Consider the following 24,302-nt stretch of genomic DNA (forward strand, 5'->3'; position numbering starts at 1 on the left):
CGTTTTAGTTGTTACACTCCCTGTGCTAGTCCCCAGCTCTTCCTATGACGCTGGGACTAGTGTGAAGACGCCCATGCAGCTCTAGCTAGACCCTGCCTGCAGGACTGAGTTCCCACTGTGTTCGCTGCCCAGACCCTAGTGATTGTAAAACTGCCAACAGTCCAGTCTCTAGTATTTCGCTTGCTCTTCCCCTCCCCAAACTCTCCAGCTCACTCTGTTTGGGAGTCAACATGGATTTCAGTTCCAATCACTATGCCTCCTGCCTGGGCTGGCCAGGGATTCCAGCAACAGCAGACCCTTCCTGCTTCCCCCCGCGGCGGCGGCTGCTGCCCTGGCTCCCCACGCCTGCAGCCAGGCCTGCACCCCCTTCTCCTGGTGACACCTTGTTGGTATTGTCATTGGTCTATGGTACTATCAGTGACCCTGGCGTCAATCTCAGAGTTACCCTTTCTTCCGATCTCCTATCAAACACTGAGGCCTCTTGGTCCTTCTGCCACAAGCTTTTCTGATCATCATTCCCACGGGCCCCCTGGAGAACACAGTGCTGTGGGAGGGGCCTCACAGCAGCCCCTTTCTCGTCCGCTCTGCTGTGCTGCACGGCAGTCCCCCTTCTTGTTGCCCGCAGAGCATGACTTGCTCAAGTCTCAGGTGAGGCCTTGGGTTCTGTCTGGCTCTGCCACAATTGGCATATGGCAGCACTGTCGCCCCCCAGCTCCTCCCAGGTTCTGGCCTGCCGCAGCCCATCCTTCACCTTGCAGATGCACCTGCCAGCCGGTGCCTTTTCTGTGGGGCTAGTGCGCTGTGGGTTGTTCTCAGGGAAGTGAGGGAATTACGGAAACAGCCCAAATTCGCTGGGGTGGAGGAAGGTGGGGGGAGTGTCCACCGTGCGCCCCACACTTGGGAAGAACCTGGGCAGTGGGACTCTGCTATTCCAGAACTGCTCTTTGTCAGGCACAGACACAGACCTCCATGGAGAGGAGACACGGGGCCGCCAGGGAGGATTGCCAGCCCTCTATACCTGATGCTCTGGGGCCTGGGAGGCTGGGGTGCTGCCCTGGTCTTGTGTCGAGGACAGGACAGGGCAGGCCTGGGTCCCTTCGGTCAGCAGAGCTGACCCGACACCTGAGACTCCAGGATCCCCCAGACTGTACAAGTGGAGCGCTGAGTGCTGGCATCTTCCTGCTGGCACCGAGCTGCAAGGCCTTTGCTCTCTCCTCCAGCCCGGCCAACGGGGGCCGCACCTGCTCAGGTCTTGGCTACGATTTCCAGCTCTGCAACTCCCAGGATTGTCCCGACTCACTGGCCGACTTCCGTGAGGAACAGTGCCGGCAGTGGGACCTGTACTTCGAGCATGGTGATGCCCAGCACCACTGGCTACCCCATGAGCACCGGGATGGTGAGGCTCTGAGTGGAGGGCAGAGTGAGGCTCAGGACAGGGCAGGGTGGGTAGACTGGGGCTCACGCTTCCTGTGAGTCTGTGTGAGCAAGGCGGTCAGCCGCAGGGCTGCTGGGGCCCACTCCACGATTGAGGCTGGGGCTTGAGGCAGGACTACAGTCCCAGAGGGGCCAGGACACTGGGCCTGGCCCAGGATGCAGGGGAGGGGACCAGGAGGCTCAGCCAGGGCCAGGCTCTGCTGCCTCCATCCGCTGGAGGAGGCTGGAGGTGTGTTATTAAACCCGCTCAGGGATGGAGGTGGGGACGGAGCTGAGGGGACCCTGCCAAGGAGCCAGGCTCCCTCTAGCCTTCTCATATTTCAGATGACAGTCAGGACTCAGTCAAGTGTCAGAAAAGGTAACATGAACTACTTTGTGTGCTCAAAGGAATTTATTGGCTCCTAGGAACAAAAAGGCCTGGCAGCTTCAGGCATGATGCGGTTTGTATTCTGTTTGGTCCCCCTCCCTCGTGGTGGAATTTTGAACATGCAGTTTTTGTTCCCTCCAGGCTTTGGGCAGGGGCAGGCTGCCAGCAAGGGCCCGTCTCCTTCATGTCAGCAGAGCGCCCTGCAGGCAGGGGAGCCAGCACAGACACGGGCCCCCCGAAGGCAGGCTGCAGCCTGGCGGGCAGGGTGGATAGCCATCAAGGAACAACCCAGCCCCAGCATTTTAGTGACTTCTGAGAGAAATACCAAGAAGGGAAGACGCCAGGGACCCAAGACTGAATCAAGCGGCGTCTAGCCTTATCTGGGGTTTTAGAGAAGGTTGACTGAAGAGGGTCTTCAGTTGAAAAGCTGGCGAATAGCCATTTGCCTTCCCCTGGGTGTCGGGGCCTGAGGGGCCTGAGGCCTGGGCTGCTCCAACAACATCCTGGCTCCTCTGGGAAAAGCTCTTCCCAAGTCCCTGAGACAGAAACAGAAACTCGAAGGGGATTGCAGTCTCCTGGCCCCTTTTCTTTTCCTGCCCCAGGGCAGGTGTGGCGGCGGGTGGGGGGTGTGGGGAGAACAGGAGGGGAGTAAGTCTTAAGAAGACCCTCATGGGGATTTCTCATGAGTGGACTTGGGAAAGAAGGTGAGCAGAGCAGCCCACGCTTTCCCCTAACACCCCTCTTCCCTTCCAGCCAAGGAGAGGTGCCACCTCTACTGTGAGTCCAAGGAGACCGGGGAGATAGTGTCCATGAAGCGCATGGTGCATGACGGGACACGATGCTCCTACAAGGATGCCTTCAGCCTCTGCGTGCGAGGGGACTGCAGGGTGAGTGCTCTGGTGCCAGCGCGGGACTCAGGGTCTCTGCTTCAGGGCGTTTTGAGAGGACTCATGCAGCACTTGGAGCAGGGCAGACCCCCCCGCAAATGTTGGCCTGCCCCTCCTCTGTGCTGGAGGCTCTCGGCATTTAGTATGCCTCGGAGCAACATGGGGAACTCGAGGCTCCTCCTGAGAGATTCTAACTCCTAGGTTGAGGCTGGGACCCAAAAGCAGGATTTCTATGAGCCTCCAAGTGATTTCAACACACACGGTCCTCGGTGACCCTGCCACATCCTGGCACTCTGATGGGCACTGGGCAGCTCACTCTTGACCAGAGTGGCCCACCAGGGATCTCATTGCTTGGTTCTTTGTAGAAATGCCTGCTGTGTTTTCCGTTGTCATTATGATGGCTTTGGCTTCCATCTTAGGCTGACGCGAGGTAACCTCAGCATACAGTAGTAATTGAGCTCAGACTTGCTTCCTGCTAGATTCCCTGAAACAACTGGAAGACTGTAGTTTGTGTAGACAGGACTGAGTGCATGTGCCATGCAGACTGACTCTCCTAAGGAGTCTCTGGCAGAGAACCTGGCACAGTGGTCGGCAAACTCATTAGTCAACAGAGTCAAATATCAACAGTACAACAATTGAAATTTCATTTGAGAGCCAAATTTTTTAAACTTAAACTTCTTCTAATGCCACTTCTTCAAAATAGACTCGCCCAGGCCATGGTATTTTGTGGAAGAGCCACACTCAAGGGGCCAAAGAGCCGCATGTGGCTCACGAGCCGCAGTTTGCCGACCACTGACCTGGCAGAATGCAGTCACCCCTGCCGGAGGGAGTGAGCCTGGACGCACAAGGAGGTGGGGTGTCGATCAGCCCCTCCCCTCCACTCAGGTAGGGCCCCGGCCTGAGGTGAAGGAGGCTCCTCAGGACACAGGGGCAGGGATAGGAGGAGGCTGGCTGAGTCTGACCCTTGCAGGGAGGCCAGGCCACACGGTCCGCTCGGACAGTAGAACCAAATCCTCAGAGATGAAGGCAGCAGTGTTTCCTCTGTACCCACGGGGCTTTGATTTATGGGGGTGACAGTGAGGACACAGAGAGGCCAATGCCATTGAGAGAAGAATTCATTACTTACATTTCCCAAGAGAAGGGCATGCCGTGCCTTGCAGGGCCACGTGGGGAAGCACCAGGTTTGTTGGGGGCAGAAGCCTAGGCCAGAGCTTTCATTGGGGTTCCTGGCGGAAAGGGGAGCAGGGCAGGGGAAACAGGTTAGGATTGGCCAGTTTGAGGAACTCTGGCAGGCTTCAGCTCTAGGGCTGGTCTCCAGTTGCCTGCTGCCTGGCCCTGGGACAATTGGGGGCAGGGGAAACAGTGTTCTGATATGTGAGAGATACGGCAGGTTTGCATCTTAAAGGTGTGCTCCCAAGCTAGCCCTTTGCCATCTCTAAGAATGGCTAGTCCTGGGACATCATAAGATACATAAAATCAAAAATACATATACGTGACCGATACAGGCAATAAGCGTGGGAAACATTCAGTAGAAGAAGCTTTCAATGGCAGCTTCTAAATGCTTGCAAAAATAACAGAGAAGTCAGAGCATTAATTTACCATCTTAGTGGGAGCAGCCAGCTTCACTCCTGGCATTGACAATTTAAGAAGAGATTAAGTATTTCATTAACTAATGGTGTTTTGAATAGTAACAGCAAGCTGATAATTTTTACATAATTAGAACAAACAGATACTTACATTTATATATGCTCATATTGCAAAATTTAGAAAGCAGAGGAGGCAGAAAGGAAAGATTGAAAACACAAAAGACATGGGGTAGTAGTAAGATAAACCATATCTTACTAACACTACAAGTGAATGTGAGATTCTTATTTTAAAAGAATCTAAGTCAAAAAATAATATCCAGTGGATGTTGTGAATAAGAGAATATCAAAACACAATGACTTGGGAAGGTTAAAAGTGAAATGACATTAACTAGAGAATGAAAGATCGGTGCACCTGTAACATACATACACCGCAAGGAATCAAAAGAGAACCAATAATATGAATCTCACAGGGACATTTGGTTTTGATAAAGGGCGCCATCCACTCCCTTGATAAAGTAATAACATGTGCCCTAGCCAGTTTTGCTCAGTGGATAGAGCGTCAGCCTGCGGACTCAAGGGTCCCAGGTTTGATTCCGGTCAAGGGCATGTACCTTGGTTGTGGGCACATACCCAGTGGGGAGTGTGCAGGAGGCAGCTGATCAATGTTTCTAACTCTCTCTCCCTCTCCCTTCCTCTCTGTAAAAAAAAAATCAGTAAAATATATATTTTTAAAAATAATAATAACATGCTATCAAATATATCACTTAAAAACTGCTATGAAAAAAGAGGAACTGAAATAAGCTGGCATATATCTGATAGGATAGCTCTCTGATAGGACTTCCGAACAGATGGGAAGGGAGGAAAGCAGCTCCTCTTAGCTCTGTGCCCCTTGCCATGTGACAGACGCCCACGATCACTACCAGCCGCTCCCACCTTGGCTGGAACCGAAATGGAATCAAGCTGTGAGCCTCCCGTGGTCACAGCAGCCATGCAGAGCAAAGCGGGCACACGTGGCCATCCCCAACCTGAGCTATCATTGGCCCCATTAACCCTTTGGAATCTAAAGTGAGATTTCAGGCCCGGAGAAGGACCCTGTGCTTCACTGGCCTCTTGTACTTGGTTAAAGTCATTTCCACCTAGTTCAGTTCAGACCACTGTGCCTCCTGAAGGGCTGTAGACACTTGCCAAAGACAGATAGGTGCTTGCCTGCGCCTGGATGGTCACACCACCTGAGATGACCTGGCCAGCAGCTGCCCAGACAAGAATCTGCTGAGTCAAACACTCTTCTAGGTGGCAGGCAGGGAGGGTCCTTTCGACTGTGATTATTAGACATCCTGATTTCAGAAACAATAAAAGGTGAAATGCAATGTGTCTTAGAACGGAGGAGAAATTATGACAGGCTTTTTTAATCTCTCTCAAAGTTTGACAGATCAAGTCGTTCATTCACTCTGGGGTTTTTTTTGTTCATCATCTGTGATTCACAGAACAAAAGCTCAGAGCAACTGTTCTCAAACATCATGCTGCTTCATTTTCTCTTGTCCGGACATCCTTCTTCTCATCCACCCAGGTGGGACTTCCACATACTGTCTTTGGTTGTACACGGGCTGCAGGCCTTTTTAGAGGGAACACGGGAGTCCATGGAGAACTCCTAAGAGCTGCTCTCACCGAAGGCTGCAATCTCTGTGGGTGGCTCCTGTCAGACAGGCTACAGGTCCGAGACGGAGCCCTCCTGATGCCATGTCCTTCACTGGTACCTGTGCACACCTGGTTGGCTGCCTCTCCCTTCTAGTTGTTCTGTAGGAAACCTAAGCATTGATCCCCCTCCGATGAGAGGCTGGAGCAACCCTTCCAGGGATACACTGCTAACGTTCTGCACCCAATTCCAGTGTAGGGGCTTTTCCCTATACCAGCAAGCAATTCTCTGACACCAGCGGGGAGTCCTACAGTTCAACTCAGTTCTGACACTATCTACCTGAAGATAATGTCAGATCCCACAGGTTAAGGGCTCAGTCTTACAATACCGCCCCCACCCCTTCCGACTGCCATCAAAAGTTCAGTTGTCACCTGTGCTTCTGACCAACTGGCTATAGATTGGAGATTCCCACGACCCCCTCTTTGGGTTTGATTAATTTGGTAGAGTGCCTGACAGAACTCAGAGAATTGTTTCACTTACTTATCACCGGTTTATTATAAAAAGATATAACTCAGGAACAGCCAAATGGAAGAGAAACATAGGGCCAGGTATGGGGAAGGGGCAAGGAGCTTCCACGCCCTCTCCAGGTGCACCACTCTCCGAAACTTCACCTGTTCACCAACCCAGAAACTCTCCAAACCTCACCCGTTGGGGTTGTTGTGGAGGTTGCATTACGTAGGTATTGTTAACCTAAAGATAAAATACCTTTCTAAGTGAGAGGGAACAAGCATTTATTTGAGATCAAAGCATAACTATTCGGGAATCACTGATTCAGACAGAAACCCAAATAGTGTTCTGACAAAGGCAAAGGGTATTTATGAGAAGGGGAAAGGGAAGAATTACATCCATGTAAGGAAGGCATTTCTATTGATGCCGGTAACATAACATAGTGATGTTAATTCTAAACAACTTTTTAATTTGCAGTCCAGTAGTCATAATAACTGCTTTCTTACTGTCTTTGCACACAGTTCTGCGGGGCACAGTGTTGCTTTAGGCCCAGTCCCAAGTTGATTCTGCCCTGTTTTAGCATTCCAAGGTTTGAGGCATAAGATGTGCAAGGCAGTTCCTGTGGGGTAGCAGCTCCAGCTGCATTTTAAAGTGGTTCCTTATTTTTTTGTTACATTTTTTCCCTTTTGATGAATATTATTCCTTGAAAACATCTTTGATCAATTATCAGAAAGCAGCACTGATAAGTTATTAAAAGCAATGGTCCTCCATTGTCAGGAAGGTTCATTTTCAGTACATCATGCCATTGCCAGTCCCTTGTCGCCAGGAAGGCTCATTCCCAGTATGTCATGTCCCATGTAGAAGGGAAAGTGGTTTCTTTGACCTAAAGCAGTGGTTGGCAAACTGTGGCTCACGAGCCAGATGCGGCTCTTTGGCCCCTTGAGTATGGCTCTTCCACAAAATACCACATGCGGGCGCGCACGTACAGTGCGATTGAAACTTCGTGGCCCATGCGCAGAAGTCGGTTTTCGGCTCTCAAAAGAAATTTCAATCATTGTATTGTTGATATTTGGCTCTGTTGACTAATGAGTTTGCCCACCACTGACCTAAAGGAACACTGGGCCACATGTGAGCAACAAGAGTACAAGAACAGGGGAAGGCTTTACCGTGATGTTTCTCTAAAGGCAAACATCTTCTGGAGGTTTCTCATCTGAGACTTCATCTCAAAATGTTGAGCAGCCATTATTGGGGTGGTATCATTATAACACTGAGCTATGTAAAACAAAGTTTTATAACAGCAAAATTTTCTATAATAACAAACAAAAATGCTAAGTCCAATTTGAAGAATAAATCTGAACCAGGATTTATACCCTCAATAAAGCTGAGCGTAGTCAGGTATTTGCCACAACCTTTTGCGGTGGGGGTTCAGGATCTGAAGGAGGGGCCAACGCACAAATGAAAACACTAGACAAGAAATATGAATTTAGAAGGCATGGGGGGCCAGGTGGAGACCTCTCTCTTAGAGAGGCACACTGAAACCTGCCCTTATCTGCTTTTTATTCAATTTTAGATACACAGCAAACAGGTAGCAGACAGACCGTCTCTAAGGTCAATAAAGATCAGTAAAGTTCAGTAAACATTTACTTTGAGGCTATTGGGTCAGGAAATTGCTTTGAGCCATCACTATCTCAACAGAACAATGGTGCTTGGCGTTAGCCCTGCTAATTGTCCAAGGTCCTTCGGCCTTCCGCATTCCTTGGTGCACTCTCATGATAGTATTGGTAGTGGATGGCTTCCCGCAGGTATTAAAGAACCAAGATAGTCAAGAACCATGAGCTGTCAGTGGACACTATATTGAATCATTTGGTTTGTGCCCTGATTCTGCCTAGTTTTGTCTCTATTTTACCACAGGTGTCTTATCAAAGTACAATAAGAGGTATAAACAACAGAACAAACCACCTTGCTTAACTAGGATATGGTCAAAAGGAATTGTATTTTCTAATATAACTCACGCAAAGGAGTTAAAAGATTTGTCTGGTTGGCTATTGCCGTGGTGGTTATTGCAGTAGTTGCCCAAGGAAAAAGGGATTTTCCAAATCTGGTAACTTCCCCAAGGTTGACATCACCAGGCATTGAATATCCTTGACTATGTGTGTGACTAGTTGCATGTTTTGACCTAAGAAGCAGGTTTAAAGATGATTCCCATCTTTTTTCAGGCCAGCAGCCATGGGGGCACAATGAAGCGGGGGGCGGGGCAGGGGGCGGGGGGGGGTGGGGGATGCTGCCAGAGGACCCTAGATGCTTCTCTAGAGCATAAGCTCAGGCAAAAGCGCCTGGTACAACCACTTCTCTGGGGGGCCTACCAAGCTTCCCACCCCAGATGTCACCACCGGGACCAGAATGGAAACAACCTTTGGGCCTGCCTTTTCAGCTGTCACCACTATCACCAAAGCGGATGGGACCAGCACATACAAACAGCACCGCAGGGCGCCCTCCTCCTCCAGCACCTTTGCCTACTCCCCTCAGGATGAGGAGGACAGCATGCCCCCCATGAGCACCCCACGCCACTCTGGCTTGGCCATCTCCATTCTCTCCCTGCACTCCATTCGCTCCTATGTTCCATGTTCTCGCTGCCTGAGAAGGAGGAGGAGCTGGAGCCACTGGTCTTTGCTGAGCAGCTCTCGGTGAAGCTGTGCTGCCAGCTCTGCTACAGTGTGTTTAAGGACCCTGTGATCACCATGTGTGGGCATACATTCTGTCGAAGATGTGCCTTGAAGTTGGAGAAGTGTCCTGTGGACAATGCCAAGCTGATGGTGGTGGTGAACAACATTGCCGTGGCCGAGCAGACCGGGGAGCTCTCCACCCACTGCAAGCATGCTGTCAGGCAACAGGGGTCAGGAAACCCACTGTCATTGAGGTGGACCCCCGAGGGTGCCCCTTCACCATTAAGCTCAGTGCCTGAAAGGACCACGAGAAGACGTATGATACCCATCTGGAGACCTGCCTCTTTGAGGGCCTGAAGGAGTTCCTCCAGCAGATGGATGACTAATTCCATGAGATGCACGTGGCATGGGCCCAGAAGGACCAGGAGATCACCTTCCTGTGCCCCATGCTGGGCAAGCTCTCAGAGAAGATTGACCAGCTGGAGAAGAGCCTGGAGCTCAAGTTCAATGTCCTGGATGAAAACCAGAGCAAGCTGAGCGAGGACCTCATGGAGTTCCAGAGGGACGCATCCATGTTGAACAATGAGTTGTCCCACATCAACGCATGGCTGAATATGGGCATCTTAAGATCCTATGACCCACAGCAGATCTTCAAGTACAAAGGAACCTTTGGGGCCACCAGGGCCCCCTCTGGTGTCTCTGTGTCTACTCCATGGGGGACCTGCTCTTCAGTGGCTCCTCTGACAAGAACATCAAGGTATGGGTCACGTGTGCTACCTACAAGTGCCAGAAGACACTGGAGGGCCATGATGGCATTGTGCTGGCACTCTGCCACCAGGGGTGCAAGCTCTACAGCGGCTCAGCAGACTGCACCACCATTGTGTGGGATATCCAGTACCTGCAGAAGGTGAACATGATTCAGGCCTATGACAACCATGTGCACACTGGTCCCCTCACACAACATGCTCTTCAGTGGCTCCCTGAAGGCCATCAAGGTCTGGGATATTATGGGCACTGAGCTGAAGCTGAAGGAGCTAATAGGCCTAAACCACTGAGTGCGGGCCCTGGTGGCTGCCCAGAGCTACCTATACAGTGGTTCCTACCAGACAATCAAGATCTGGGATATCCAGACCCTCGACTGCATCCATGTCCTATAGACAGCTGGTGGCAGTGTGTACTCTGTCGCCATGACGAATCTCCACATTGTCTGTGGCGCCTACGAGAACCTCATCCACATGTGAGACACTGAGTCCAAGGAGCAGGTGCGGATCCCGACAGGCCACGTTGGCACTGTGTATGCCCTAGCGGTCATCTCAACACCAGACCAGACCAGTCTTCAACGCGTCCTATGATCAGTCTCCCAGGGTCTGGAGTATGGACAACATGATCTGCACACAGATCCTGCTGTGTCACCAGAGCAATATAACTGCACTGTCTGTGCCCCGGGGCCGGCTCTTCTCGGGGGCTGTGGACAACGCTGTGAAGGTTTGGACTTGTTGACAGAATCCAGGCCAGGTCTTGGCTTCTTCTGGGCCCACCCTAGGCTTATCCAAGCCAGGCTGGTCTCAGGGTCTTTGCCTGCCCTTTTGGGGATAGGTGGGCAGGCTCACCAGGCCAGGCAGTGTCCTACTGATCCTGTGTCTGGCAAGTCTCTCTCTGTCTGGCTCTGCCATCATTGCTGCCAGGATAGTGCCCAGACCCTCTCTCTACACTCCAGGTATAACGCTCGCCCGGTCCATCCTCCACCCCTGTTCCTGAAGGACGCTCTAACCACTGAATAATACTGGCCAGGGCCAATCATTTGTATCTTTTAATTTAACTGAATAGAAATGTAAAATTTCAAGTTACAAAAAGATTTTGGATAACAATTTTTAAGTACATATACCATAAAGCAATTATTGAAAACTTTCACCAAAAAAAAACTTTTATTTTATTTACATCTATTTAATTTACTAAATTTAAATAATTACATTTAGATTAGTCAAACATTTTATGAGACATTAGATACATTTAATTATTATCCCAAACTATTTTCCTGTTGACAAACCCTATAACAGAGATAGTGTGAACTTATTTTTTAGTAAACCCAGATAAAATATAATTTTATATTAAACATTGCTAACTTTAATAACATTGCTGTTTTAATTAAACCAACAAACTTAAATCTACTTTGTTATTAAATCTTTTCCCAAATCACATGATTCTGAAAAGCTTTGTGTTAGTTTCTGTTATATTTAATTTATATAAGTGGTTAAGTTCTTTAAGCCAATTAAACAGAGCTTTTTATATAAACCAATTTTTATTAATGTCCTCTACATACACATATATACATAGACATAATCAGAGATCTGATTACTTCATTTAAAAAAAGTTTTTTGGTTTTTTTTAAATATATTTTATTGATTTTTTACAGAGAGGAAGGGAGAGGGAGAGAAAGTTAGAAACATCGATGACAGAGAAACATCAATCAGCTGCCTCCTGCACACCCCCCACTGGGGACGTGCCCACAACCAAGGTACATGCCCTTGACTGGGATCGAACCTGGGACCCTTGAGTCTGCAGGCTGACGCTCCATCCACTGAGCCAAACCAGTTAGGGCTAAAAAAAGTTTTTAACCATGAGACAGGTATAGTAAATACCATCTATCCTATATAATAAAGAGGTAATATGCAAATTAACCATCACATTGTCACAAGATGGCTGCGCCCACAGTGGAGGTGGGTTTCCTGTAACACAAGATGGCTGAACTCACAGCGGAGGCAGGGTTCCCATAATGCAAGCAGGGACCTGAGGCTGCGTGGAGCTGGGCGGGGTGGGAGACCTGAGGCTGCGCTCCCTGCCCAGCAGGACTTGACTGGGGACCTCAGGCCATGCACCCTACCTGGCGGGACTTGACAGGGAACCTCAGGCCATGCCCCCTGTCCCTGCACCAGGCTAGGGGACCTCAGGCCACGCCCCCCCACACCCAGTGGGGCTTGACGGGTGACCTCAAGGCACGCTCACCACCCCAGTGCCAGCCCGGGGTACCTGAGGCCACACCCCCCATCTGGCAGGGCTTGGTATAAGGTGGGGGACAACCAATTGCAGGTCTCTGGATTACTGCTTTTTCATATCTTCCCACAATGCTTCCTATCCCAGCCTCTCCTCAGGCAACTCTAGTCCTCACTGCCCTCCCTTCACCAGAGCCTTAAATGAAAATCCTGTGTTCTGGGATTTTTATTTACTTTTTTTAAGGAAAAAAAAATGTGACTTGATCTCCCACCAGCTCTGGTCTCCCTGGCAGTCAGAAGACCTGCTGCCTTTTATGGCTGGATGTTACATGGGCCGTGTTCTCAGCTCTGGTGTTCTGGACTGGCAAGCCCGCCTGGGATCTGGGCCTGGACCACAGGGATATCTCCGCAGCCAAGAGATCCCTCCTCACCCTCGGCCTACTGCCGTGGAAGCTGGGCCTATGAAACCCTAGCTCCTTGTGTTTTTAAAAGCTCTTTTCTCACTTTTTTCCCCTTTGGTTTGTTTAGTTTCAGGCAGTTGTAGGCTGTGTTTACATTTCTGATATCTACAGGAAGACTTTGGAAGTTACTAAGAAGACTTCAAAAAAATTCTATTAGGTTTCTAATTTTACCAAATTTCTGATCATAGAGTTATTAGATTCTTTGAACTATCTTGTCAGGTTTTAGGCAGGACAAACAGAAAGAAATTTTAAAGTATCTGCTCAGATGGCCAAAGTTTTTTTTTTTATGATTCATTTAGAAGTTATTTTATCTTTTAGACAGTTTTACTCATTAACTAAAGGTATTTCACTGTCCCAGAGTGGTTTGTATTCCTCTTCTTTTAGGAAATACTAGAGGCCTGGTGCACGAAATTTGTGCACTGGAGGGGAGGGGTCCCTGAGCCTGGCCTGCACCCTCTCTCAGTCCTGGACCCCTCAGGGGATGTTCGGGACCCCTTGCTCCTTACCGTCTGCCTGCTCACTTATCCTAACCACTCAGCTAGCTGCTCCTTCGTACTGCCACGGAGGCGGGAGAGGCTCCCGCCACACCGCTGCGCTCACCAGCATAAGTCCGGCTTCTTGCTGAGTGGCGGTCCCCCTGCGGGAGTGCACTGACCACCAGGAAGCAGCTCCTGCATTGGGCATCTGCCCCTGGTGGTCAGTGCGCATCATTGCAACCAGTCATTCTGGTTGTTCTGCCCTAATGGATGCTTATGCTTTTATTATATAGACTAGAGGCCCGGTGCACAAATTTGTGCACAGGTGGGGTCTGGCCAGCCTGCCCCGATCGGGGCCTATCTGGCTGGGCTGGATGGGGTGAGGGGCCACGGGCAGTTGGCCAGCTGGCCCCGCCCCCTGGTCAAACTCCCCGTTGAACTCCCAGTCGAACTCCAGTCAAGGGGACAATTTGCATATTAGCCTTTTATTATATAGGATTGTTCTTATGACAAACAACAAAACAAACAGAGACAAGAAAAGGAAACTGAGGAGCACAATTAGATGATGCCAACGTATTGAGGGAAACAGCATCCCTTTACTCCTGAGGCATCACACCACATGCCAGTACCTGGGGCTATCACCCCCACCCTTGAAGGAAAAACCTTGTCTCAGAGAAAGACATTTGGCCTCAACCAAAAAACAAGGGCAGTCTGAACCTAAGAAGGCTTCACAGTCCAAGGAAGCAGTGAGCCCAAAAGAGACTTTGTTGGTATCATACTTGGTTCTAGGGATGCTGGATCATGCAGGTGAGACCTATTTAGATCTTGTTTGTGATTCCAGATATGCTAACCTAAAAATAAAAGGTCTTTCAATGTAAGAGGCAATACGCATCAAAATATAGCTTTTCTGGAATCACTGATTCAAGCAGAAACTCAAATAGTATTTCAATTAGAAGACAAAGGCAAAGGGTATTTATGAGATAAGGAGGGAGCACAATTGCACCAATAGAAGGAAGACATTTATATTAATACAGATAACATAATAGTGATGTTAATTCTAAACAGTGCTTTTAATTTTCAGTCCAATAGTCATCAGTCCAGTAGTCATAATAGCCGCTTTCTTCTTAGCTCTGCAAGCAGTTCTCTGGGACACTGTTATTCTGCCCTTTTTTAACATTCCAGAGATCTGAGGAAGAAGACCTACAAGGCAGTATCCATGGAGTGGCAGCTCTAGCTCCATTTTAAAATAGCTCCATTTATTATAGTTTTTAAATATGGTTAATTATATCACTGGCCATTGGTGATTGGTTCAATCTCCAGCCCCTTCCTGCAGGTCAGGAGTGGGACTGAAACTTCCATCCCCCATCACATGATTGGTTCTCTGGGTAGCCGGCTCCCCATCCTCAAATGGACCAAAAGCCACCTCATTAACATAACAAAAGCACCTTTGAAGCTCTCAGCACAGAGAATTCCTAGTGGTTTAGCTCTGTGCCAGAAATGGCTAAAGACCAAATATGTATTTATTATAAATCACAATGTCACAACTGCCCTGGCCTGGACAGAGGTTTTCTCCCATCCTCCTCCTCTCCATTGTCCCCCTCAGCATCACCTCCATCCCTTACTGAGGTCATACTCTGTGCCAGGCAGCATATGACTGTTTACAAGGACTACCTCCTCTCTCCCCGACAATATCCCTGACAGGGTGCGCTGCTCTGACTCCGTGCCACCAATGTGGAAACCAACTCAGAGTTCCTCTAAGACTGCATGGCCAGGAAGTGGCAGATCTAATGCTTTCAGCTCAGACATCTATGCCTTAAAAGATCAATTTCCCCCCCAGTTTATCCTGTTCCCTTCCTTTGTTAAATTTTTTTCCCTCATAAATCATTAAAATAAAAATAAACATGTTCATTTTATTGATTTGTTTTCACCCTGCTCACTTCCAAAATTAATTCAAAAAGGCTTATGATCATATAAATCAATAAACCAAAACTTGTTAACTTCTATTCACACTTACAAAAATGATGTATGAACCACTGCTCTGTAGCCCTTTTATGGGTTAGAGCCCCTGTCCTCAAAGGTCCTTGTGAGATAAAAGTCAGAAATGGAAGACCAAAGCGGGAGGAAGAGGTGGTGGTAGGGGAGAATTGGCTCCGAGCTTCCGGTCAACCAGGGCGAAGAGGAACGCATGTGCAATGCTATGGCACACTCTAGGTCATTGTCCCTGCTAAGCTAGGAAAGCTGTGGGTGTGGATATTGGTATGAAAATGGTATCAGGCCATGGACCTGCAAGGGCTGCTCCCTTTCTAGCTTCTGTGGTCCTGGGAATGGTGTGCTGCCAGGGCTTTAGAGAGTAAAAGAACCTGAATTTATTACTGCCTCTACCAGCTGGCCCTGAGAAAAGGAAGGTCCCCACTCAGTGTGAAATAATTTTTGCCCCTGGAGTGAGCAGTGTTGAGAGTATTTGTTGAGAGAGTTACCAGATGAGGTCTGGCCTGGAGCGGGTCTGCCTCAGGCCTGCTGGAAGTGTGTGGGTTCTTGACTTCATGTGGGAACGATTTCACAACATGAGTCCAGGTGATTTCCAAAGTATGTTTATTAAAACTGGGGACAATGAAACAAAGGCTTAAGGTAGGAGAAGCAACAGGAGAAAGTCAGAGAAAAGGGGGGCCTTGGAGACAGATTCAGGGGGATAAGCCTGGGATGGGCTGCTGCTGCCCACAGCTACCCTGGTTGCAAGTCTCATGAGGTCCCTTAGAGTTTAGGAGAAAAGAAACAGAGGTGCAAGGTGTGGGTGTACTCTGACTCCTTTGTCTTGAGACTTCTTATCTTCCTTTAGTTGGCTGTAATCCTAGGGCAGGGTCTTAACAGAATATTCATTAGCTTTTCAGATGTGTCCTTCAAGGGGTTGATTCATCACAATGTGTGCATAGAGGGGTCAGGGTTATCTGGTTAGTTTTAAAGAACATCATTGAAGAGGGACCAGGACTAAGGCTGTTCTGTCCCAGGATCGTCTAGAATGTATAAACCATTGTTCCTAAGTGTCTTTGATTAGGGAAGATAAAACCTTGTGATTCATTAGCTGGCTATAAATTGCTCAAATCCTTTGGCCTTATTTAATTATTTTGTCTCAATTTCCCTTATTCCACTTGCCAAGGAATTTCCCTAGCTTCTTGCTGTCCTGCCACAAGAGAATGAAGGCAAAAGTGTTCCTACCAACTTTTGTCACCTCCTGTCTAGACACGTGAAGATAGACTAAAGCGCGCATTGTGTTCCTGTGGGCAATGTGAAGGCTGGGGCATCCAGGCCTAAGCTGTGGTGGGCGCCCTGGAGTGGCTGCTGGAGGGGCCTTGCTGCGTGGCTCTGGGCAAGGGGCAGAGACCAGGTCTGAGTTACAGCCCTCAGGACAGGAATGTTCTTTTTGAGGCCAGCTTGCCAAACCAGGACAGTCTCAGGATGTGGCCCTGTTTAGGCTGTGCCGAGCCCTCTGAAGTCATACTGTCTAGATGAGTGAATGAGTGAGGGGACGTGACTGTTCCTCAGGTGTGCACATAAGGTCTGTCTTTGTCCAAAGCCCTGTCTCCTTCCCCTGCTTTGGGAACTGCTAAAAAGGGATGCCCAGGGAACAGGTGCTAATGCCCTGGGGGCACAGTCAGGCCAGGGCCCAAGTGGGGAGGGTCTTGGTGTACACTGCAACCCCCCTTCCCTTGCAGAAGGTGGGCTGTGATGGCGTGATCGGCTCCAACAAGCAAGAAGACAAGTGCGGTGTGTGTGGAGGGGACAACAGCCACTGCAAAGTGGTCAAAGGCGTGTTCACACGCTCACCTAAGAAGCTGGGTGAGTGAGCCCCTCCCTCTGGCCCTGGGGCCTGACTGTCTACAGCACCTGCTCGGTGGGCATGGGATGCTTGTCCTTGGGGCTCTGTCTGGGTTCATGACTCTTCCGGAAGGGTGAGGTGGTGGGAGAACCTAAATCAGGACAGCTTGAGTCAGGCTCCAGGGTGGGTGGGGGACAGGGAGAGTGCGGGCCCAGGTGAGGGTTCAGGGCAGAAGAAGCCAGAATATGGGTACATAGAGTGAGTCTCAGATGTCTATTTGAGGGCAGGGGCTTGCTGAGGCCACTCCCCCGCCCCTGCCTTTTAGGGCTGTGGGGCAGCTGTGGGTCCCTTGCTCCCTGTCCCTTCGCTGCCTTTCTGGGTGGGCAGTCAAGACCCATGAAACACTGGGGCTTCTGGAGCTGTCTTTGAGGGCAAGGCCTTCCATGCCTTGTCTGCACCCAGTGATTCCTCTCCTCTTATTTGTCTTTGTCTCCCCACATCCCAACAAAGGCTACGTTAAGATGTTTGAGATCCCCGCAGGAGCCAGACACCTGCTCATCCAGGAGGCGGACACCACCAGCCATCACCTGGGTGAGTCCCTCAGCCCAGGAAGGCGGCCGACCTACAGCTGGCTCTAACGGGTATGGGCAGCGCCCCCGGGGTGGGAGGTCCAATTGGAGGGACTCCCTGTCCCTGGCTCAGCCCATGTCGTGGACCTTTTCTGGATTCACCTTTTGGTGGAGGAGCCGTGCGTTTGGATCAGAGGGCTCCTGGCAGCAGCTGTGGCGGGATATGTGCCCCACCCCCACCCCAGCCCACAAGAATGACTCCTCATCTCAAGGCTAACAGGAACTGCCGTCCGCCCACTGGAAGGCAGGCAGGTCTGCAAGCAGGAGAGTCCTGAGTAGCCTCCCCACACACACTGACCAGAGCGCCTGAATGGAGGGTGGCCTCACACAGTGTATTTGCATATTTTCCATTCGTGTACTTCTACATTCCTGAGATTCTACCTAGTGTAGAGATCTCTGACCACTCTTGAAATGTCGGATATTCCAACTGCTCTGGATGCCCCTTCCCACGTAGCAACCCCCTGCCGAAGGGACTCTGCTCACTGAAGCTGCCTGGGACCCTTTGCTGGGGCCCCACCCATGCTCACCCACTCCCCAAAAAGGCTTCTGGGCCCAACCTCCTGGGTAGTCATGGGGCCCAAAAGTGATGCAGGGGACTGCTGGGAGATCCTGGACAAGTCCATTCCCCCAATTTGGGGCCCACCTTCTTCCGTGTCCCGCGGGGCTCAGATTGGTTCAGGACCTCACCATCTGGCATCCCTGCTGAGACATGACAGAGCCCATTTTCTTTTAATTGTCATTTTTCTTCTGTTGTTACTTTAAGAAGAAACTTTATATTGCTATCCAAAATGCAAAACTAGTACCACTTGCCTTAAACAGAAGGCAGGTATAAAAGTCAGTGCCCCCCGAAAAAAAGACGGCTAAAGACTCCAGGTCCCAGGTCCCCTGTCTCTGCAGGAGAGGAGAGAGAGTTGGTGACAAGTTGAGGACCCATGACACCTACTGAGGCTCACTTTGTGCTGTAGACAGAGTTACAGGAGACTTGTGTGCGGAGTTACTTCCTCACTCTGCGCCCTGTCTGGGCTCCCTAAAGTCACCAGCAGCTCCCCAGTGCCCCTTCCACCCCATGGGACGTGTGAGGCTTCCTGACCAGCGGAGTCCTCAGCTCCTAGACATTCTTTGCAATGGCCTGAATGGTCCCTAGTCAGGGCAAGCCTCTTCAGGAGGTACGGGAAACTGGTGGGGCCCCAAGCAGTGCCACTGTTACAGATGGGGTGGGGAGACCCTGATTTTCAGCTGGACATATGCTCACCCCATGGCAGGAAGCCCCACCCCAGCATTGTGCCCTAGTGTCCAGCAGATACCCTGCACCCTGGGGGGCTGAGGCGGCAGGCAGGGGCCCTGAGTGCCTGCTGAGTGTCCCAAATAGGCTGTAGGGAGGGAGCCTTTCCACTTCTGGGCAGAGCCCCTGCTCCCCCAGGGTCTGTGGGGGCAGGTCCGAGAAAAGACCGTGGACCTGGCAGAAAGGCACGAGTTCTGGCCAAATGGCAAAGGACGAGCCCGGCGCTCAGGTGATTTGGGCTGTCTGGCAAGGACACTCCCTGCACCTGCCCAAACCAGTGTGCCCCCCTCCACCCCGGCCTCCCTCCAGCGTGCCTGGATCTTGCCCCTGGTAATCGTGGTGGGGGCTCCTTTTTGCTGTTTTCAGCCGTCAAGAACTTAGAGACAGGCAAGTTCATTTTAAATGAAGAGAACGACATAGATCCCAATTCCAAATCGTTCATCGCCATGGGTGTGGAGTGGGAGTACCGGGATGAAGATGGCCGGGAGACGCTGCAGACCATGGGCCCCCTTCATGGCACCATCGCTGTGCTGGTAAGTCCCCAGGCCAGGGGGCAAGTGGCCACTGGGGAAGGGATGGAGCCTCCTGCATCCTTCAGGCCATGCTTGGAACAGCCTCTCTGGCCTGTCCATCCTTGTGTCAGAGTGGGGGACAGGCATGGAGCTGCCAGTTGGGGCTCTGGGCCCTCCATCGCACTTATAAGGGTTTTGGTTTCCCTGCTGAGTGACATCTATAGCCTCCTTTCATCATGCTCCTTCATGTCTGCCATCCAATCCCAGTTGTACCACACCTTGGGAATAACGGACAGGGTTCAGGATGTTAGACCACCAGACCCTGGACTTTGTCCCTGAGCAGGCCTGGACCCCAGGTCTCCTGAGTTCATGAGCACGGACTGCTCCTGGTTATGGGAGTACAGAGGGGGGGCTTGATTTTCTAATCACTTTTTTTAAATCAATTTTAATTACATAAGTAATATATTTTATCTGTAAAAAAAAAAAAATCAAACCACTACAGATAAAGCTAAGGTGAGTTCACTGTGGAGGGGGGTAGGCACCCGGACCCCAGCACCTCATCCCTGGGCACGCACTCCGATTGCTTCCCCTGCAGGGACTTTCACCCCCAGATGCTGTTGGGGACCCGCCTGCCAGTGCAGGTGCAGTAGGCCTCAGGACCTGCAGGTTCTGCGTTGGTAAATTCACCTACTTGCAAAAACGTATCTGTAATCCCCAAATAAAAACTCAGCGTGGTTTCCACAGCCATTTGCAGACAAATGCAGAGCAGTGGCATGCATGTCCCAGCTGAGGGGGAGCCAGCTGACCCTCTGCTTCTTGTCTTAGCTCCTGCTATAAACCAGTGTCCTTTTCACAGTGTATTTAGTGCCACATTTTTCACATGTTTGTGCTTTAATGGGATGATTTCACTGTTTAAAATGGCCCCAGGCATAGTGCTGAAGGGCTCTGTGCGGTTCCCCAAGGTGAGCAGCTATGGGGTGCCCCATGGAGCCCGTGCAGCGTCGGGGAGCTCCTCGCAGGCCTGTGTTACAGGGCGCTGGCCCCGAGTCAGACGGCAGAGAATTAGCACCATGTATTAAGTAAGGGTCCTTAAACAGAAAACACGTAAAAGGTAAGGTTACATGTTGACGGTAGATGAGAATGCCATGGCCAGAATCTCGCAGGACCCTACTTCCCTCTGAGCAGTGGTTCAGTTTTGGGGACTTTGTAGAGCATAACGACCTACAGCGAAAACCGAGACTGGGCTGTAAGTTACCTCGACTGACATTTCTGAACTGGCTTCGAGGAGGCGGAGGTTGGGCAGACACATTCATGGCCGTGTGGGGGCGCAGGTCATCCCGCAGGGAGACACCCGGGTCTCGCTGACGTACAAGTACATGATCCATGAGGACTCGCTCAACGTGGACGACAACCAGGTCCTGGAAGATGACTCCGTGGGCTACGAGTGGGCCCTGAAGAAGTGGTCCCTGTGCTCCAAGCCCTGCGGTGGAGGTGAGAGGCTTCTCAGGGTGGGGCCCCGAGGAAGCCGGGGCCTGAATGGGAGGGGTTTTCTAGGGGAGGGGCTTCTGGAGCCCCCAGTGCCCTGCTGACTGCCCGGCCAGAGGCATGTGAAGACGGGCCCCAGGGAGGTTGAGGCAGTGATCTGTGTCTGGGTGACAAGGGCCCAGCCCTGCCTGGGAGGGAGCAGAGGGTGAGCAGGAGGGAGGTGTTCAGGGCAGCAGGCCTAAAGCAGCCAGAGGGCATGTGTGGGGTCTGGTCGGTGCCAACATGAACCTAAATCAGTGCGGGAGGCAGGAGTGGCCTGGCAGGAGTTGCCGTGGAGTGGGTTGGGTGGGTTACTATGGCATCACGAGGCAGGGCACAGGGAAGACGTAGGCTGTGCTGGAGATGGGTGGGAAGGCCCCTCTGCAGGGGTCCCTCCCTGTGTTCATTCAGAAAAGCCTCCCAGACCTTCCCAGGCAGTGCTGGGTGCAGAGGGGTCCCTCCTGCCCATACCTCAAGGAGCCCACAGTTGGGTGGGACATGCAGGCATACAGGAAGTTCTGATTTGCCCAGAGTGGTCACTGTTTCTGGGGGGTGAACAAGATCAGAGACAGGAGATGACAGCTCAGCCTGCAGGAGCAGGGACCAGGACAGGCCTCCCTCAGGTACCAAAAGGGGTTCGCTGAGGGGCTCGTCACCCACTCCCTGGCACTGGCAGACAAAGGCTTCTCTCTCCAGTGCTTGCAGCTGAGTAATGGTGTCCCCAGCCTCCTGTTGATCCTCCCCAACCCCTGTGGATTTCCTCTGTGTGTCCTGTTGATTCTTGCTTCTACATATCTCTTGGACCCATCTGCTATTCCCATCTTCCAAGCCCTGGCACCCTCTCGCTCCCTCCCTGGCCCTGTGTGTTCACTCGCCCCCAGAGTGACCTATTAAAGAGGCAGATCAGACCATGGCCATGGCGTCATAGCCTTCAGCAGCTCCCTCTGCTCTGAGGATAAAAAACAACTCTCCTCATGGCTCCCGAGGTCCAGGCAGCTTGCAAACCTCTCCACTGCTCACCCTGGCTTTGGATGCTTCTCCTGGACATGCCATGCTCCTGCCTCAGGCCCTTTGCACAGGCTGTCTCCTCCCCTGGGAGCCCCTCCCCTGCCTTCCTCCTCTACTTCCTGTGATGCATCCAGATGCCCAGACTGGATCAGGCTGCCCCACCATATTCCCCCATGTCTCGCCCACTAAGCTGGGGTTCTGTGACCATGGCACTGCTGATACCTGGTCTCTATAATTCTTTGTTGTGAGGGCTGTCCTATGCATTGTAGGATGTTGAGCAACACTCCCCCAGTTGTAACAACTAAGTGTTCCAGACATTTCCAGATGTTCTCATGTGCAAAGTCATGCCCATTTGGGAACTGCTGCACTGGACTGTGGTGGGAGGAGACTCACGGGACATGTTCCCACGATTAGCCAACTCCTGGGTCATGCCAGGTCCTCGGTGCATATTAGTTTAAGGTGGAGCAAATGGCTAAGCAACGGGAGAGGAAATGAATCCTTCCCTCTTGTCCCAGGATAGCCAAGGGGCCAGGGAGAAGGTGGTCGCTCTCCCTGCCTCTCACCCTCACTTCCCTAGGGTGCTGGGAGGACACAGGCTAGACACCTCCAAGGCCTGGCTCGGGCACACTACCCCACCCCACCAGAAAGTTGGGAAGAACGGCTGAAGCTGCAGGTGAATCTGCCCCTTTGCACCCCGTAGAGGGGCCACACTGCCCCATTGAGCCTCCTCGAGCTCTCATCTTCAGGGTCCCAGTTCACCAAGTATGGCTGCCGCCGGAGGCTGGACCTCAAGATGGTGCACCGCAGCTTCTGCGACGCCCTCCCGAAGCCCAAAGCCATCCGCCGGGCTTGCAACCCACAGGAGTGCTCCCAGCCCGAGTGAGTGCCTGGGGGTGCCCAACTGCCTGGCTCCAGCCTCTGGGTCCCACTAGAGGGAGTAGAGGGCAGACCCCCCAGCCCGGGGCTGCAGTGGAGGGAGGTATGGGATCTGTGTCCATGGGGGTGAGGGGTAGTCTGGGCCTCATATTTCCTGAGATGGGTGATGGGTTCATTGTCACTCACCATGTTTTGTGGAGCCTAAGAGGCTGTGTGCATCTGAGAGATGGCAAGTGGTAATGCTCAGGTAAGGGAAACTGAGGCTCGGGGTATAGGGCTAGCTTCTGATCCTGTGGGAGATGTTTCCAAGACAGCCCATAGCAGCGGCTGCATCCTTGACCTCCAGCCCCAGGGTCTGGCAGGGCTGCATATCCGGGTCCTGAGCAGGGAAGACAGTTGGTACTAGGTGGGGGCATGTGGGGTTGGGTGCTGAGGGCCTTGATACCGCTGCCAGAAGGGTCAGTGATGTCAGCAGAGCTGAAGTCGGAGGGCGGAGCCAGAGCCACAGAAGGGACAAAGACTGACAGGGTCCTTCAGGCCTGGGCTATCCATGGCCACCCGCACCAGGGCTCCCGGCAGTGGACATGTGTAGGGCTCATTATTTGCGGGACCTCGGGCAAGGGTGCAGCAAACCTATGGGGCACCTTTGTGAGACGAGGGAAGGCCGTGCCTGAGAGAGCAGGAGGCCCTCCCTCTACCCACCGTGGCCACAGGGGACTGACCATGTGCCACTCTGCCCTGGCAGATGGGTCATGGGCGAATGGGAGCCGTGCAGTCAGAGCTGTGGGCGGACAGGCACGCAGGTTCGCTCCGTGCGCTGCGTTCAGTCACTTCACAACAACACCACCCGCACCGTGCACACCAAGCACTGCAACGATGCCCGGCCCGAGAGCCGCCGGGCCTGCAACCGTGAGCTCTGTCCTGGACGGTGGCGGGCCGGACCCTGGTCCCAGGTAAGTAGGCCCCCTGGCCGTGTCCTGTGTCCTCAATCCCCAAACCAAGCTTGGGCAGCACTGAGGTGGCTGGGGCATCCCACCTTTGCTGGACTCAGTTCATGCCCTGGGCCCCATCCCAGAGGTCTCAGGGCACCAGTGGTGCCATGTAATCAGTGCGCTGTTCAGAAACCCAGTGGAATGTGGGTCTTCAGGGCAGCCTGGGCTCCCGGGAGGCTGAGGGCAGCCTGGGCTCCAGGTTCTTACCGCTGAAGGTGGATGTGTGGTCTAGAAGGTCAGCTAAGCTGGCCGGAGGGGACACGAACCAAGGAGGGCTTAGACTTGGAAGGAGTAATAAGGATTGTCTTGGGGACTGAACAGAGAGCTGAGCTGACGTAAGCACTGACCTCCAGCTCTCAGCCAAAGACCAGCCGCAGGGTCCATAATTCACTAGGAGGATCACAGGGCTCAGAGGTCGGTGCACTCGTGGTTATGGGTTATTACAAGGAATGCTCAGAGCACAATTAGGGAAGGGAAGAAGGCCATGGCCAAAGCCAGAGGAAACCGGCACCGGCTTCCAGGTGTTTCTTCCAGTGGATTCACCACGGATGCACCTAATTCTCCCGGCAGTGACGTGCAGCAACACACACGAAGTGCTGCCAATCAGGCAGCCCACCCAAGCCTGGATGCCCAGGGCAGTGGTCGGCAAACTCATTAGTCA

General features: G+C 51.8%; 2 protein-coding genes and 1 pseudogene across 2 annotated transcripts in view; 2 read left to right on the forward strand and 1 right to left on the reverse strand.

Moving 5' to 3' along the window:
• ADAMTS2 (ADAM metallopeptidase with thrombospondin type 1 motif 2) overlaps positions 1-24,302 on the forward strand; it is a 255,810-nt gene that overhangs the window by 221,919 nt on the left and 9,589 nt on the right. The window contains exons 12-19 of the mRNA XM_008151418.3: positions 1,221-1,396; positions 2,555-2,688; positions 16,715-16,838; positions 17,329-17,409; positions 19,096-19,262; positions 20,573-20,732; positions 22,520-22,652; positions 23,395-23,602. Of these exons, the coding sequence (XP_008149640.2) occupies positions 1,221-1,396; positions 2,555-2,688; positions 16,715-16,838; positions 17,329-17,409; positions 19,096-19,262; positions 20,573-20,732; positions 22,520-22,652; positions 23,395-23,602 (1,183 nt within the window). The remainder of the gene's footprint in view (positions 1-1,220; positions 1,397-2,554; positions 2,689-16,714; positions 16,839-17,328; positions 17,410-19,095; positions 19,263-20,572; positions 20,733-22,519; positions 22,653-23,394; positions 23,603-24,302) is intronic.
• Positions 8,780-10,606, forward strand: LOC103295016 (E3 ubiquitin-protein ligase TRAF7-like; annotated as a pseudogene).
• Positions 20,711-24,302, reverse strand: part of LOC103295018 (zinc finger protein 879) — a 44,647-nt gene continuing 41,055 nt past the window's right edge. The window contains exon 6 of the mRNA XM_054717172.1: positions 20,711-20,721. The gene's annotated coding sequence lies outside the window, so the exon portion shown is untranslated. The remainder of the gene's footprint in view (positions 20,722-24,302) is intronic.

The sequence above is a fragment of the Eptesicus fuscus genome, chromosome 6 (genome assembly GCF_027574615.1).
Source record: "Eptesicus fuscus isolate TK198812 chromosome 6, DD_ASM_mEF_20220401, whole genome shotgun sequence".
Lineage (NCBI taxonomy): Eukaryota > Metazoa > Chordata > Mammalia > Chiroptera > Vespertilionidae > Eptesicus > Eptesicus fuscus.